This window comes from Macrotis lagotis, chromosome 2, assembly GCF_037893015.1.
Source record: "Macrotis lagotis isolate mMagLag1 chromosome 2, bilby.v1.9.chrom.fasta, whole genome shotgun sequence".
NCBI classification, from domain to species: Eukaryota; Metazoa; Chordata; class Mammalia; order Peramelemorphia; family Peramelidae; genus Macrotis; species Macrotis lagotis.
Window position 1 is genome coordinate 15,130,412 of NC_133659.1, and position 15,303 is coordinate 15,145,714.

The 15,303-nt window shown below is 40.0% G+C and overlaps 1 protein-coding gene across 1 annotated transcript in view; it reads left to right on the forward strand.

The window, feature by feature from the left end:
* ITGB3BP (integrin subunit beta 3 binding protein) overlaps nucleotides 1-15,303 on the forward strand; it is a 54,851-nt gene that overhangs the window by 33,477 nt on the left and 6,071 nt on the right. Inside the window, exons 5-9 of the mRNA XM_074221266.1 lie at nucleotides 3,975-4,044; nucleotides 7,648-7,726; nucleotides 8,630-8,723; nucleotides 9,826-9,885; nucleotides 14,881-15,011. Of these exons, the coding sequence (XP_074077367.1) occupies nucleotides 3,975-4,044; nucleotides 7,648-7,726; nucleotides 8,630-8,723; nucleotides 9,826-9,885; nucleotides 14,881-15,011 (434 nt within the window). The remainder of the gene's footprint in view (nucleotides 1-3,974; nucleotides 4,045-7,647; nucleotides 7,727-8,629; nucleotides 8,724-9,825; nucleotides 9,886-14,880; nucleotides 15,012-15,303) is intronic.

Below are 15,303 nucleotides of genomic sequence, written 5' to 3' on the forward strand. Positions count from 1 at the left end.
AGGGGGTCTTACTTACCCTTGCATCTATGGTCTTGTTTTTTAAATAATTGAATAATTACATTTCTGTTTAATTGGTTTTCTTTGTAATTCCATGTAGTTTGTGTATTTAGAAGAGTTTTTCTGAGTAGGGGTCCTAAGGCTTCACCAGCAAGTAAAAAGAGGCCGTGACCCACAAAAAGGGTTAAAAACTCCTGTTCTGCAGTGGAAGAGTCTTTGTCAAGAAGTAGTGAAAATGCCTTTCCTTATACTTATCTTCACCAAGACGTTTGAAGAACAATGGAGACAATGGGCCTTATCCATTAATAATTAGATTAATTTTGGAAATCTGATTTTGTAGGGTTTTATAATAGTAGTAATAAGGGGAGGGAAGGCAGGAGAGGTGAAGAGCCAAAGGCACGGAAAGAACTAAGGGAATATCGATACACCCAACCAGTGGGAATCATCCCCACTGACATTAAGGGCTTTCCCAAGCTGTGTGCCAGTGTTCCATTGTGCTGGTGCCTTACCATTGTGCAGGTGGCAGCACCCCCAGGGGTCTCTGGAAAAGCCCCACTGCCTCAGAAGGCTTTGTTTCAGCCAGGCTATCCCACCTGCACCTCACAGTCATTTGAGATCACTTTGTTCATGAGTATGCCGAACTCACTGCAGAGGAGTCAAAAGAGGGACATGTGCTCTTGGCAGACGAGTTTTAGCTGCTGGGATGGCAAAGGTCTCTGCAGGAGAGCTTGGGCTGCTCACATGAAACCTGGAATGCTGCATCCAGCTCAGGATCTGTGGGACACTCAGAAAGTTTCACATGAGAAAACCAAGTTGATAGAGAATGCCTATTGTTCAGCCTTTTGGCATTCAACTGGGCCGGATGCCGGCTGATGGAGCTTGCTCTATTGTGATTATATAATGTACACCTTGGAAGATGGACACATCAGACTCATTATTAAGCAGAAGGGAAGTAGACAGGATGCTTCTGAGCAATAACAAGCCTCCTCTAAGAACCCCAGAAACAAAAGGTCATCTTAATAATGCCAATATTCTATTGGAGTTATCTGCCTCCAGGTCTTGGAGCATAGCACATCCAAAGAACTATAAATTAGTGTTAAACAGATAGCAAGGAGAAGGTGAATGTTGGACTGCATAACTAGGAATTTTGGGGAAAACCTCAAAAAATGAGGATGTGCTGGCCTGTGTGGCAAAGATAAGGAAGGAGAAGCACATTGCCAGAGCACCCTGCTGGCATCCTTGAAGGTCAGAAGCAATTGTGGGGCCTGGGCATGTTGTGTTGAGCTCTTGGACATATCTATGGGATATGCAGGATGTGCAGACATGGATGGGGCTGTGATCTGTGTCATTGGAGGGACAAAAGATATGATGGAAGTCCCTTTGAGCATTTTGAGAAGAACTGACATTCCAGGGTGCTTGGAGTAATCAGTTGATCCTCACAACAAAACTGTGAAGTTAGTAATCTGGGATTATTATCCACATTTTACAGATGATGAAACCGAGTCTCAGTGAGGTGAAAGGACTTGCCTGAGTAGTGGTGGAATTTGAATCTTGTCTGATTCCCAGTCTAGTGCCCTTCCCAGTTCATCAGACTGTTATATCCTAGGAGTTATGAGCATTCCGTTGAAACATACAATGAAGAGACAAATACTTAGATTTTTATAAAGCACACTTCTGTCTGTGGCTTTTCATGTTGAAGTGTGTCTGTGTGTTTCCTGATCATTAGTTTGTTTTGCTTTGTTTTTGGAAGGAGAAAGAAAAGCAGATTTTCTCCTACTATCTCAGCAAACATTTATTTAGCAGCTACTGTGTTCTATGATTGTGTTAAGCAGTGAGGATCCAAAGACAAAATGGGAAAATCCTTGCTCTTGAGGACCTCATGCGTGGTCTTTGGGGTTGGGGAAGAGGAGGCCGCAAATGAATATTACAAAAAAAAAGGTAAGGTGTATTTGAGAATGCCCAAAAGTGCCACTTGGGCTGAGTCTTGAAGGAAGCTGGAATGTCTGTCCAGGTTGAAGAGGACATTAGAAAAGTAGGTTGGAACCAGGTACACTAAAGGGTTTTTAAAGCCAACCAGACTGTATACTTTGCCATTGAGACAGCCACTGGAGAGTGAGAGAGTGACCTAGTCAGACCTACAATTGGGGAAAATCATCCTTGGCAGCCGCATGCCAAGTGGATTAGGTGTGTAGGGAGAGGCAGTGAGGGCCTGCCCTAAGATGAGGGCACATCCTTGGATTCTGTCAGGCTCTTGGTTGTAGGGTGTAGAGAGTTTGAGTGACCTAAACTTATAAACGACCAGAATCATTCTATGTGACTGAACCGTCACATCCCAAGCCTCACCTTCACTCTGAAAGGAAGGGGACCAGCAGGGGAGCAGAGGAGCTCCCTGTGAGAATGCCCTTCACCAATTCAGATTGACCCTTCTGCATCTGAAAGCAACTTTCCTAGAGAGATGGGGGCCACTCAGGCCAGGTGTGTCAGTGGCCAGTCTTGAAGCTGTGTTTGCCACCCCCTAAGCCATCTGTGTTTCCACCTGGCTGGGCTGCTGCTCTTTGTGGGATGGGTACTTGATGTAGTATCATCCTCACTCTGTAGTGAGAGAAATTGAGTCCAGAGAAGCTGTGGATGAGATTGCAGGTGTGTGGGCTAAATTATTATTTGTTTATTTGGTGATCTAGTCAGGGGCTTGGCAGGTAAGTGTTATAGTGGGAATGAGCCCATTGATGTGGATTTTCAGACTTCTATCGTTTGGCAGGATTTCTAACTGCAAAGAGCTTCTTTTAACCATGAAAGGAAGATGTTTGCCAGCCAGATTTAATTACGATTCATTTATTAAGGAAATTTATGGGCTCCTGGTTTGTTCAAGGCTAGTGGCTCCTTTGTTAGATAGATGGGGGCTTGTGCCATTGGCTAATGGCCATGTTGGTGGTGAGAACAGTGGCCACTGACACCATCCATGGATAGTCTCTCAGAAAAAACACCAAGGACCCTAGCTTGTCTTGAACATACTCACCTGTGCAGGAGAGGTGCTCAGGAGATTGACCCATTTACCTTAGGCAGTCACTTCTAGGCCTCCCCCACCATGACTCCTCACAGCAGTTAAGATGAACTGGTACAACCCTCCAGTGATGCCCTCATAACTATTGAGTGAATCATTGGGTATATTGAAGCCTTTTCTACAGAGGGTTTTGTCTATAAAGATTCCTCCCAAGAGGTTTGTTTTCCTTTCTAAAATGAAGTAGTGATTTTTTTCTGTTACAAGTATTATTACTGATAAGAAATACTCTAATAAATATTATGTTTTCCTTATGTCTTCAGTCTTTACTTAATGTCTCAAGAAGAAAAATCATAATTTCCAAATATAGTAAATATATAGTCACTTTAAGAAACAGGCAGTCTGACTTGTTCCATGGTTAACCTTGGCAACCATTTATTATGGATGTCTCTTTTTTTTTTAAATGTCTTCATTTAAAAATTTAAAATAATCCATCAAAATTGTGTTGTTCTTTAAGAGAAAATTGGGATTTGAAAGAAAATGTATCTTAGAAGCTTTAATGTATTCTGTAAGTAGGCTTCTTGTGACTCTTGTTCCTATGAGAGTGTGTAAGGTCCTCAGTCAGGCTATTGATGTCTTATCTGACTTTGGCTAAATCTTTGAATCTTTATGGGCCTTGTTTTGGAAAAATGAGGGGAAAGACTGGAGCTGAGACTGGCTTAAGGCTGCTGATTCTAGTGCTGATTCTGAGATCTACATTTTTGAAAATGTGTTGTCTGGGTCCTGGTCAGTCTAAGTGCTTTTCTAAATAGCTTTCTTTGATTTTTCTCTTTATTGACTATTCTCATGAAATTTCATAGGAAAGATCCTTGGTATCTGTTTATAAAAACAAATCAATTTGGAGCATGAATAAAAGGAAAAAAATAAGCAGACAGGTTACTGACTTATCTCTTCTTTTTATTTCTACATTGTCCCAAAGAGCAAATGGAACTTGACCAGACTTACACATTCCCCAGAAGAGGGCAGCCTCAAACAGAAGACAAAGATGAGTAAGTCTGTTAGAAATATTACCTTTGATCTCTTTCTCTGGGAAGACTTAATGTTGTTGTTGAAATGATCATTTAATAGAAATAATTTCCTAATAGGGCCAATTCCTATTAAACACTGTTAAATCTCAGTGTTTGCTTTCTTAATAAAATTTAGTCCTTTAGAAAGGAAAAAGTAAGATTATACTTTTTTTTTTTTGGTAGAGCAGTAGGGTTAAGTGACTTGCCCAATGTCACACAACTAGGCAATTATTAAGTGTCTGAATTGTACTCTTTTTCTATTCTTATAACATAGTTTATAGTATACTATAATTTTGTGATTCACTGATGAATCCTGTGGTTATTAAGTTCTACTAGGTTGAGAAAGAGCCTTCTCCATAGGCTTATTTGGAGGGGAAGGAGGATGGTGACCATTGCAGAAATGTTAAGATCCAGCAATGGGGCTTTAAGAGAGCTCCCTGTGCATTCAGCACAGTAACTAAAGAAGCCAGGAGACCTCTGCCAGTGCTGGCCATCCTGCAGGATTCTTGGACTAAGGCATAAAATGCAGAAAATCATCAAATTGTGTTACCTGGGAGAAATAATACATTATTAATGTCCTTCCAGTAAAACCAAAAAGTTTAAAACTAAGAAGAGCTATTATTTACTGAGGACAAAACCAGTTACCAGGAGGGGGAAAGGGAGCCATAATGAAGTAGAATTTTGGTGCAATGTTAAAAAAAACCCTTGTTTTAAATAAATAAGAAAGATATATAAATGATAAATAATAAATATCAGTATTTAATAGCTCACACTTCATAAAATACTTTTGTTTTTGCTTGAATTTCCTCTTTCCCCAAGACAAGAAGACAAGTATCATAAATAAGTGAGTGAATGGAACATAATAAATGTTTCCTTCATTCACTCATCCATTCACTCACTCATTTATGATACTTATGTTCTTAGTGTGTATCAAACCCTGTGCTCAGAACTGGGACAAACAAATCAAGCTAGTTCCTGCTCTGTGTGTGTGGGGGGGGGGGGTCTTCTGGGAGATGATGGGAGAGACAGCCCTGAAAGAGGGTTTACCAGCCCTAAGTCAGATGGGAAAGAAAGTTTCCATGGCCCTTAGGGCATAGCAACAAAGCTGGTCCGGCCTCTTGTTTCTTTGATTTCCTCTGATAGAATCATGTGAGTTTCTCATGTTGAACCATTGGACGGGCAGGGGCTTCAGTGGCAAGAAGTTTGTGTGCAACTGTGGCTGCAGTCCCTATGGTGCAGTGACCAGGCCACATCTTCCCAGTAAAACTCCCAAGGTTCTATCGGGATCTGAAGGGAGGTAGTGGTTAAGGGGATGGTGATGGCTGGCCTTGCCTAGTGCACACTGCCTCCCTTCTCCCTCACTCTTGGCAGTTGGTGGAGAAGGCTGGACCTTTCTCCCCAGGGACTGGAAACTAGGCTGGTGGGATGGGCAGTGCTGTCCTGATAGCTGCCAAAAAAGATCTTTAGAAAAAGGAACTGAGACTCAGTGGCTATTGGGGTCAAACAGCCAGTATTCCTATCCATGCCACACAACCAGTGGTTGTTCCACTCTTCCCTATTATCCCTCTACTTGTGGGGCATAAGGTTGAAAACAAAGGACCGAAGAATTCATCTCAAATGACCTCCACTTTATTTGCAAATGAGGGAACTCAGCTCCAGAGAAGGGTTGAGATCCATCCAAGAGAGCAAAGAGTAGGGAAGGATTCACACCTAGGCCCTGGAACTCCTCCTGTTTGGGAGGTGGGAGAGGGAAAGAGGAGGAAGTGCAGAGGGCTGAACCCAACCCACTCAGCAGCAGACTCCCTCTGGCCTGTCCCCCTGGTCTTTGCTCTCAGCTCTCCCATCACAGTCTAGTAGAGGAGAGAGAGCCACCCCAGAGGCAGAACATCTGGCTTTGTTGTCAGCCCCAACCTGCAGTTTGAGATCCCCGACCTTCAGACTCTCAAATCTCCATGTCATCATAAAAAAGTTGAATGATTCTTGCTTTCTTATAAACAAGAAGCAATCCTTTTAATTTTTAAAGCTGCATTTGCGCACTAAGAGTGTGGGGTTTCTTTTTCAAGTGAATAACAGTAGAGAGGACAGGACTGGCAGAATTTTCTTAACAGAGAAATCTAGTACCACACATTGTATTTTTAAAAATTTTTTCCAAAGGCAAGCCTTTAGTTACACGCCAATAAAGCACATTTATAAACAAACACCTACACACTAATATTTTATGTGATCTTCCATACACTTTATGTTCTGAGAGGAAACTATATAATACACTACCATTGGCATTTCCCATGCTGGTACCATCTGCTACTGCAGAAAACATAATCATGGTGACTTTGCATTTTCCACAAGATTCTTTATAAATACAGATTTCTGATGAGGCCAAAGTCCTTCTGTAGTTTAAAAAAAGATGCATTTTACCACTGGTCAGAGATACTACTTTTCTGACAAAAACCATATAAACACCTTAGGAGGAATGTGTTAGTTGTGTAATATATTTATGGCAAATATGCAATCACTGGCCAACATTTATTTTGATTTTGTACTTTAATAGACAAAATGTGAAGCTATCATCATTGTGTTGTAAAGATTACTTCAGGAAGAAGGCTGACCTGGTGGCAGAACAGGGGGTGGTGCTGTGGGAGGGTTGTACAGCAAGGAGGGTGGAAATCCCACATGTGACCTTGCTAAATTTTAGATCGCAGAATCATAACTCAAAAAGGGACAACCTCTTGCATCCTTGGATGCTTAGATGCATTTTAAAAGGTTTTTCTCCAAGTCTGTTTAGAACTAGCATTTGACTAAGAGTGGAGGAATCAGATCAAAGTTGGGAGTCTTCTTGGCCTGGACTGGAGAGTTGTTAGAGTCAGGGGGATGTCCTGGGAATAAACCGAACAGTGGAGGAAGCTGAGGCCATGGAGAAGATGAAGAATGTGAGGAAAGACAGAATGAGAAAAGGTTAAGATCAGACAGTACAGTTGTGGAGCTCATCAGCACCTAGGGGGATGGCCAGCGCCAGGCAGGTCAGTCTCTCTGTGTAGCAGAGACTGGTGGAGGAGGCAGTCAGGACCTGGAGAGTCTCCCTGAGTTGGCCAAGGCCCCTCTAGTGAGGTCAGGCAATGCCCTGGGTCAGGAGGGGGAAGGCAATAATGAGCATTTACAGAGCGATGACTGTGTACTAGCCTCTTGTGCCAAGCCTTTACAAATATTCTCTTTAGATCCACACAACCACTTCAATGTGCTCTCATTATCAATGCCACACTGACTTGTCCAGGGTCACACACCGAGTAGGCACCTGAGACTGCATTTGAACTCAGGTCCTGCTCACTCCAGGCCCAGTGATCTACCCACTATGCCATCAGCTGAAGTTGAGAGACCACAAACTGTGTTCTACAAAAAGGATGGATGCTGAGGAGTAAAGAAACTTGCATTTGGGGACAATTACAAAAAAAAAAAAACAAACCTAGGAAGCTAAATCTAATATCATTTCTTAAGAGGAAAGTTTATTAAAAACTCTGAAGATGATTCAATATGTTTAAATATACAATCCTGCTCCATGTAATTTTTATATTTTTCCCCTCTTTTTTTTAGCATCATGATTTTACTCTATAAAATTGACAAATCCTTAGAGAAATTCACGGAAACATGGCAAAGTTTAAAACATTTACAGGTTCGTCTTTTTTATTGATTATCATTTTCTTACATTTTAATTTGAATCCTGATGGTAGGAGCAGAAATTTTTCTGCTAAGAGCATGTTATCAAAAAAAGAGAACTAAATCTTAAAGAGAGTTGTGGGAATAAAAGTTTAACTTGATTTTCAAAAAATTCAGTGAAACATCCATTTTTATTTCCTGTGGGTTTTTCCCTTCTTAAAATTGACTTTTTGAAAACTTAATGAAATTTGAGGACATTTAACTGGTTTTAGATTTTCTGATCTTCCCTTCTCCTAACCTCTGAGTATTTTGCTCTTCTTTATTTATGATACATTTTCCACAAGTCATTTGTTTGTGTGTTGTATGCTAGTAAACACCACATGAACAGGGATGGCATCATAATGGAGTATAGATGGTCCCTTGTATTTAGAGATGTTCGGAGCTTTTTATCTATCTATCTATCTATTTATTTATTTATTTATTTATGTAGGTTTGCAAGGCAATGGGGTTAAGTGTCTTGCCTAAGGTCTCACAACTAGGTAATTAGTAATTGTCTGAGGCGGCATTTGAACTCAGGACCTCCTGACTCCAGGGCCTGTGCTGTGTCCAGTGTTCCACCTAGCTGCCCCAGGGCTTTTTTAAACAGCTCTGTGAGCTCCAAGGAGGCCTTCCCTCTTCCAGTGCAGAGGCCCTTCTTGAGTGATCAGTGAATCCCCTGAAGCATTGCTGTGCATGGACATCATTGGCTCTTTGGACAGGTTCTTCCTTAACAGCAGAGACCTTATGATTTCAAATGAAGGAAATGGCAGCTGGACATTTTGTTTGGCTGAGCAGAACACTGTGTAAAATATTCTCTAGATGTGAGAGTGATGAGCAGACTTAGACTCTTTTAACATCTCCCCCCCCCCTTTTGTTTTAGGCCTTGGTTGGTCAGCCAGAGCTGGAAGATCTCATTGGTGTTTCCTGTACATCATTGGACTTGAAAAGCGAAGTGCAGAAGACCAGAGAACTGAGTAATGATCCTTGTGGCATTTTCATGACCAGAAGCAGAGCAGATATACTTATAGCACTTTTCTAAGTGTTTCTTAAACTTTGCAATTTGTGCAAAAGAAGATGTCCCCTCTATAATTAGCCATTTGGAGAAGGATTTAATATTTTCTAGTCTGATAAAAGACTTAAATATGTCAAATGGGGTTGATGCCATCACTGCAATTTCCGGTGCTGGGTAGGAATACTAAGGGTGTGGTGCAGTTCAAATGAGAAGGGAGTCTCTGATCTACCTTCTCAGTAAAGGTGTGTCACTTCCCAAAAGTGCCATAGGTTTTTCTATTTTGAAGGCCATTTCTTGTGGAGTGGGTGCTCACTAAAATGTTCAGTATGAGCCCTCAAAGAGCCCTGGATGCTGTCCTGCCCTCCTGCTCTGTGAGCCTCAGGTTCCCAATAAGAGAAATTGGGAAAGTGATCCTCATTTCATGGTTGTTATTTAAGGAAGATAATGGTTATAAATTAAGGAAGTTAAGGAGGATAATGAATGGAAAGCAAATTGCAAGCTTTTACCATGCTTTATAGGTTAATATTGTCATTCTGTGAATTGGGTTCCATGAAAGAACTTCAATGCTGATGTTATTTTTCCATCTAAAATATCAAATGTAGAGCTATTAGAAATACTTCTTTGGGGCAGCTAGGTGGCATAGTGGATAAAGCACTGGCCCTGGAGTCAGGAGTACCTGGGTTCAAATCCAGTCTCAGACACTTAATAATTACCTAGCTGTGTGGCCTTGGGCAAGCCACTTAACCCCATTTGCCTTGCAAAATAGTCTTTCCACTTTTTGTTATAAAAGTGTCCCAACTTCTGTTCATCTGAGGAGGATTCCAAAACCACCAATTCCGTAGATCATGTCTCCCATGTCTGGGCTTCTCAGTATATTCCAACCCCAAATAGTCCAAGGTCTATTTAGTTTAGGAAACCCTAAGTTCTGTATAATAAGGTTATATATCTTAGATCTTATGCTTGCAATTCTCTGTGATTTCTCTTTTCCTGAAAAATCTGCTTTTTCTGGGTAGGGCTATCTGGGAGCCGATGAATATTAACTTTGAAAAAAAAAATTTTTTCAGTGAAAGAAGTAAGAAATCAGGGACAGCTAAAGAAGAAAAAACCAAAACATTTCCAAAGAGGTAAGGCTATTTGTTGTCCTCTCTCATGTACAATAGCCCCCTGATCTATTGATTCAGAGGGAAAAGTCATTCCCCACCAAGTCCTTTGGAGCAGTTGTCTTGGGACAGACTGAATTTCATGTGAGAAACTATAGAGATGCCGAGGCCTGAGACTTTCCTCTCTCGGGAAGGTATCATTTTATCATTGGGTCAGTTTGTGGTGTAAATTGGGCCTTTTTCTTTTGAGAGACAGACAGAACTTGTCACCCAGAAGACAGAACCACCAGTACATCTATCTGTTAGCCCTTGGTGGTCAGCATCCAAGAGAGAAGGGATCCACAAAAATCCAGAAAAGTCTCTGGTAACTGGTGTTGGGGAAATTTAAAAATCATTGACTGAACCGCCTTGCCTATGAGCACATCTGAGTGTGAGATACAAAATTGAGTTTTCTCAGGCAGTGTCTACATGGTTTCTGCTATCTCAGATAATGTCCAGTGATTTTTTCTGGCTTAATGTCTTTTATGAACTAGATCTGTTTCTAATTAGCTTGTGCCCTTTTGCTAGTGTTGTGATGATGTCCCTCAGAAACTTGGTGGTTTCTTTCCTTTGGATGGAGCTGCACCATTTGTTCTTTTTGTAAACCTGCTGGCCTTTGAGCCCAGAAAAACTGAATTCAGACTGTACCAATTCTTGCTGGTTTTGTGGCTAGGGGTGAATCTCTTTAACTCCCCTGAGGATATTTTTCAAGCCTTTGAATCACCATCTGCATCTGTAGAGGGTATTTTCACATGAATAATTTCCTCTCCCTTATTCCCTCCCCTAAAACATGACAAGATCTGGTGATCTGAATTATGATTAAAAACTTCTCAGCATGGATTTATATCTACTTCATGAGAGCTGAAGCCAACAAAAAGCAAAGGAAAAATCTATCTAAAAGCTTCCCTTTTGGAGTTCCCAGAGAGAAACACCTCCTTTTCCCTGTATGAATATATGCAGCCTCTCAATTTTCAGGGTTTTTTTGGACATTGATGCCCCTAGAGAGGTGGGTTAAAGAGTGTTTTTTTTCCAGTATGTTGTATCTGAGGTAATACAATTTATTGAATACTTTTGATGTCTCTCTGCCTTGTTCCTGGGTGGTTATCTGGCTAGAGGTGATGTAAGAAGTTTATGCTTTTCTAATCTTTTCCTTCTTTTGCCCTTTTTTCCTATATTGTTGGTAGTGAAGGACTAGCAGGCCCATCGTTTTGGTTGATTTACCTGTGCTTTCAGTGTCAGACATCAAATATGAAGAAAGGAAATGTAGGCAAGGTTCCTTTTTTTCTTTTTTGCAAGGCAATGAGGTTAAGTGGCTTGCCCAAGGCCACACAGCTAGATAATTATTAATTGTCTGAAGCTGGATTTGAACTCAGGTACTCCTGACTAGCTTTTTTTTCTAGAGTTTTAATAGAACTGGGAAATATAAAAATTAGGTTGACCTTGGCAAGACACTGGGTTTGGCTATTTAACATAATTGTGAATGCTTAAATAAACGTGTGATTATTTTCATAAAAACTATCCAATGAGGGTAGAGTTTTCATCTGCTTATGGAGGACACTTGGAAAACATTTAGTATAAGCAGAATTGGGAGAATTTCTGACCTTGGCCTTTGACTTTGGATTGTTGTGGCATTTATTTGCTCTTCAGTCTCATTGATGATATTGTTTTGTTCAGTAGAGTTGTATTTCTCGTACTAGCAATAAGAAAGAAAATTATAAAAATGAGGCCATTGTTTCAGATAAGTAGATACTTCCCAGTTCCTACAAGAAGACAGAGGCATAAAGAATTCTAATGAAAGAAATTCAATTTTGTGAGAATTGAGACTACTTGGGGAGTACAAGGGGAAAGGATTTTATTTCAACTAGAAACTTGGATCAGAGAGGGTCATGTCTTTGTTTTTATAACGTACTGTAGGAAGTCCTCCTGATCCCATATTCCCTAAGAATGTTAACTTTGTGGCTATTTCTTTGGATTTGGATGTGGATTTTCATAATTATTTTTAATTAGTTATGCTGAAGACTAAAAACCTAGGCCCATTCTGGGGGTTGATACAGATGGAATGTCACATTGTCATCACATGGCAAAGCATGAAATTTATTTACTTTACATAAACAGCCTCTACTTAAAACAACTTGATCCAAAACATTCCTTAGTCAATGGGCAGCCTTCTTCGGCATTTGGTGCATTCATTTTTTGTTAGGGACATAAAAAATAGCCTCTTTGTTTGTCCCTGACGAGCACTTAGGGTAAACACAATGTTTTTGATTAGAGTGTAAGCAGACTGCACAGCATTTGCCAAGAGATGAAATCTAGACCATGAACTTCAGCCCAAAACACATTTTATCTGTTCTGAGAAGCCATGTGTAGGTTAGGTTATGCATATTTGAAATGAAAATGTAAGCCTGAACTTTGTGTGCTGAGAGTGAACAGTGTTCCAAAAAACTGGCTGTTTCAGCTGTTTACTAAAGAAAATATTTCAGAATTTCTAGGTCTAGGCTGGGAAAAAAAATGTGACTGAACCAAAATGTCTATGTTCTTTAGTCAGCTGTGTTCTCTTTATGTTGTAAAGGGAGGCTTGGTTGAGGATTTTTAAATGACCAAATTCTTCCATTATTCTCAGACGATATTGTAGATTGAATATTGCCTTTTCTTTCCACCACCCACTGAAGTATTTTTCCTTTAACTTAAAAATGTGTGACTCTCTCTCCCACTCAGCCTTCTTTAGGGAAAAAAAAATCAGCCTCTGAGCCATACACTTTTATTCCCAATAAGATGACTCTTTGTTTCTTTTTTATGTGTACATTAGTCTACATCTTTTTCCAAAGATGTGCTTTAGTTGGGGAAATAAAAGCCTTGTTTTGAAGTTTTAAAGATGAATTTTGGGGAAATACAAAAAATATCCTCCTCTAATGCCATTACATTCAGTGCTCTTGGAAAAGAGAAATGAAAATCTTCCTTTTCTGACCCATCAATAAACACTCATGTACATCTGCTGGCCAGACCCCCCAGAGAGATAATTATTAGGCTTCCAAATTTTGTATTTTGTTTACCAATGTTTTTGTAACAAATGTACAAATTGTTGAAAAAAATGAAGACTTTCAACTTGCCCAAGGGATTAATGAAATCTGTAAACTGGCCCATTAATATTCAGATGCTACTCAATAATTTCTACTGTATTCAAAATTTCTTGCTCTAAAAGGAACATCATTTAAATAATGAGAAACTAATTTTTAGAAGTAAGTACTCTCAGGTTGGACTCACTTAGCCACAATTATGGGTGAGAAGCCTAACAAAGTGCCTCGCAGACATTGCAGATATCCAGGTGCTCGGTATGTGCTGATGACAACAAAATGGAAAAGAAAGACTGTAATAATTCTGACTGGTTTTCTCTGCAGAAGGTATTGATTATTTGTGTGTGGTGAGAGATTTGGAAAATTCAATTAAAGGACTTGTGCAAAGGTTTCATAAATTCTCCTTCTCCAGCGTGTACACAGACATTGTTGCGTATTAAATCAATGCAGCACTTCACAATATATTTTCTTTGAAACATAAAAATAAATAACATTTAAACAGTTCTGCTTACTACAGAAACAAATTTGATTCTGTGAGAAGCATTTCGTCATGTGCTATCACTGACTCACACACATTTGCCAGCTCTAACAAATTTTACCGACATTTTCTCCAGAGACATATCTCAGATACTATGAATGTTTAAATGAGCAGATGGGCAAGAAGGGATGTCAGCAATATAAAAATTGATCAGTTAAAAGATAAAAGCATAAGTAAAGAGATTTGTATGGTAGTCTTAATAGGTTTTATTAAATAAAAATACTATAAAAAGACAGTAATGAATAGACCAAAGGCTTTAACTGTGCTTGAGGTGGAGAAAATTATTCTGCTACATTTAGGAGAAGATTGGTTTTATATCACCTGACAGGTGAACATTTTTTTCCTTGTTTTAGCTCTGTAAATGTTATAGAGTACTAGAACTTGTCCTCCCTCTGTCTTCCCCTTTCTCCTTCCCCCTTCCCCTGAACCCCCACCCCCAAAAAATCTTTAAAAGGTAGACAAGCTTCTGAAATTGGTGGTTTATATGTCTGTGAAAGGTATGTAATTAAATTGGGGGGGTTGCATAATAATTACTAATAGTGAGGGGTATGAAGAAGACATTGGACTGATTTTAGATCTCACATTGAAGAAAACATTTTTGTTTTTATTCCAATTATATAAGGGAGAGGGAGCAATTCAGAGGAAAACCAGAATTTTCACATTAGTGATTTGGATTAAATTTTGCTTGACTGTAGCAGAAAGCAGAGATCTAACTTTGAGAATGTTGTATTTTTGCCATTGTTAAGTCTAGTTTGGGGGAGGCATCTTCTGTCTTCACCAAAATCAAAATTACTCAGTAGCTCTAGGAAGAGCCCTTTGCTGCTATGGTTATGTGGAACCATATTTAGTTAGCCATCAGTCCCCATTACAAAGCTGTGTGGCTGAGGCTTAACCATAGCAGTCAGTCATTCCATAGTGCTATTAGCAAGTAAGTTGGGACAACATTTATCAAACTGCTAAACTAAAATCTTCAATGAAGATTAATCAGCCTAAAAGTTGTTTCTGTGCTATTCTAAAAAAAGCCATAGTTTGTATTTCAAGTATGGAATGAAATCTAATCCCCCAAAAGATGAAAAACTAATCATCACACTGATTTTTAGTTTATTTCTAAATGATTATGGATCATCTTCTATGTAGCAGAAACTGGCTTAAGCAGTAAGTTCTGGTATATAATCTAAGCAACTCAACTCATTTCAGTTGATCTTTTCTATTTAAAACAACTTCATGAGTTCCAAAAATGTATGAGTTTGCAAAATTCTCCCCAGCACTTCCTTTCTTTGCCAGTGTGAGAGCAAAATAATTTATTTCATTTCAGGGAGCATCTGTGTATGCGGATAGCTTGTGACCTTAGTGCTGTTGATTGCATTTCAGATACTTGCTCTCCTCCGAGTTCCTTTAGGATCTGGTCAAACACGAGCTTCTCAGACCTTGATGGGGGTCTTACTCTTGACCCACTATTGCATTACCCCATAAATCCACAGTCCCACCTGTCCCCTCTGCAGGTGAGAGTATAGACACCAAAGTCAAAACTGTGAGGGATTCCACCCCCCCGCCAGGCCTTCGGTGCCTTCATCCTCCAGGGATAATCTGACCAGTCTAAGACATCTTCTGTCACCCTACATTTATCCTCCCTGGACATGGTGGTGTTCCCTGATTGAATACCCTAGAGCCGTACCAGGAGAACCCAGGGGTTCCCAGATGGCTTTTTATTTTGAGGAGCATTTGGGATCATTGACAGGAGTACCCAATTTCCCCAAGGCCACCACCAGTTCTGTCTCTAGGTTTAGGTGCTGT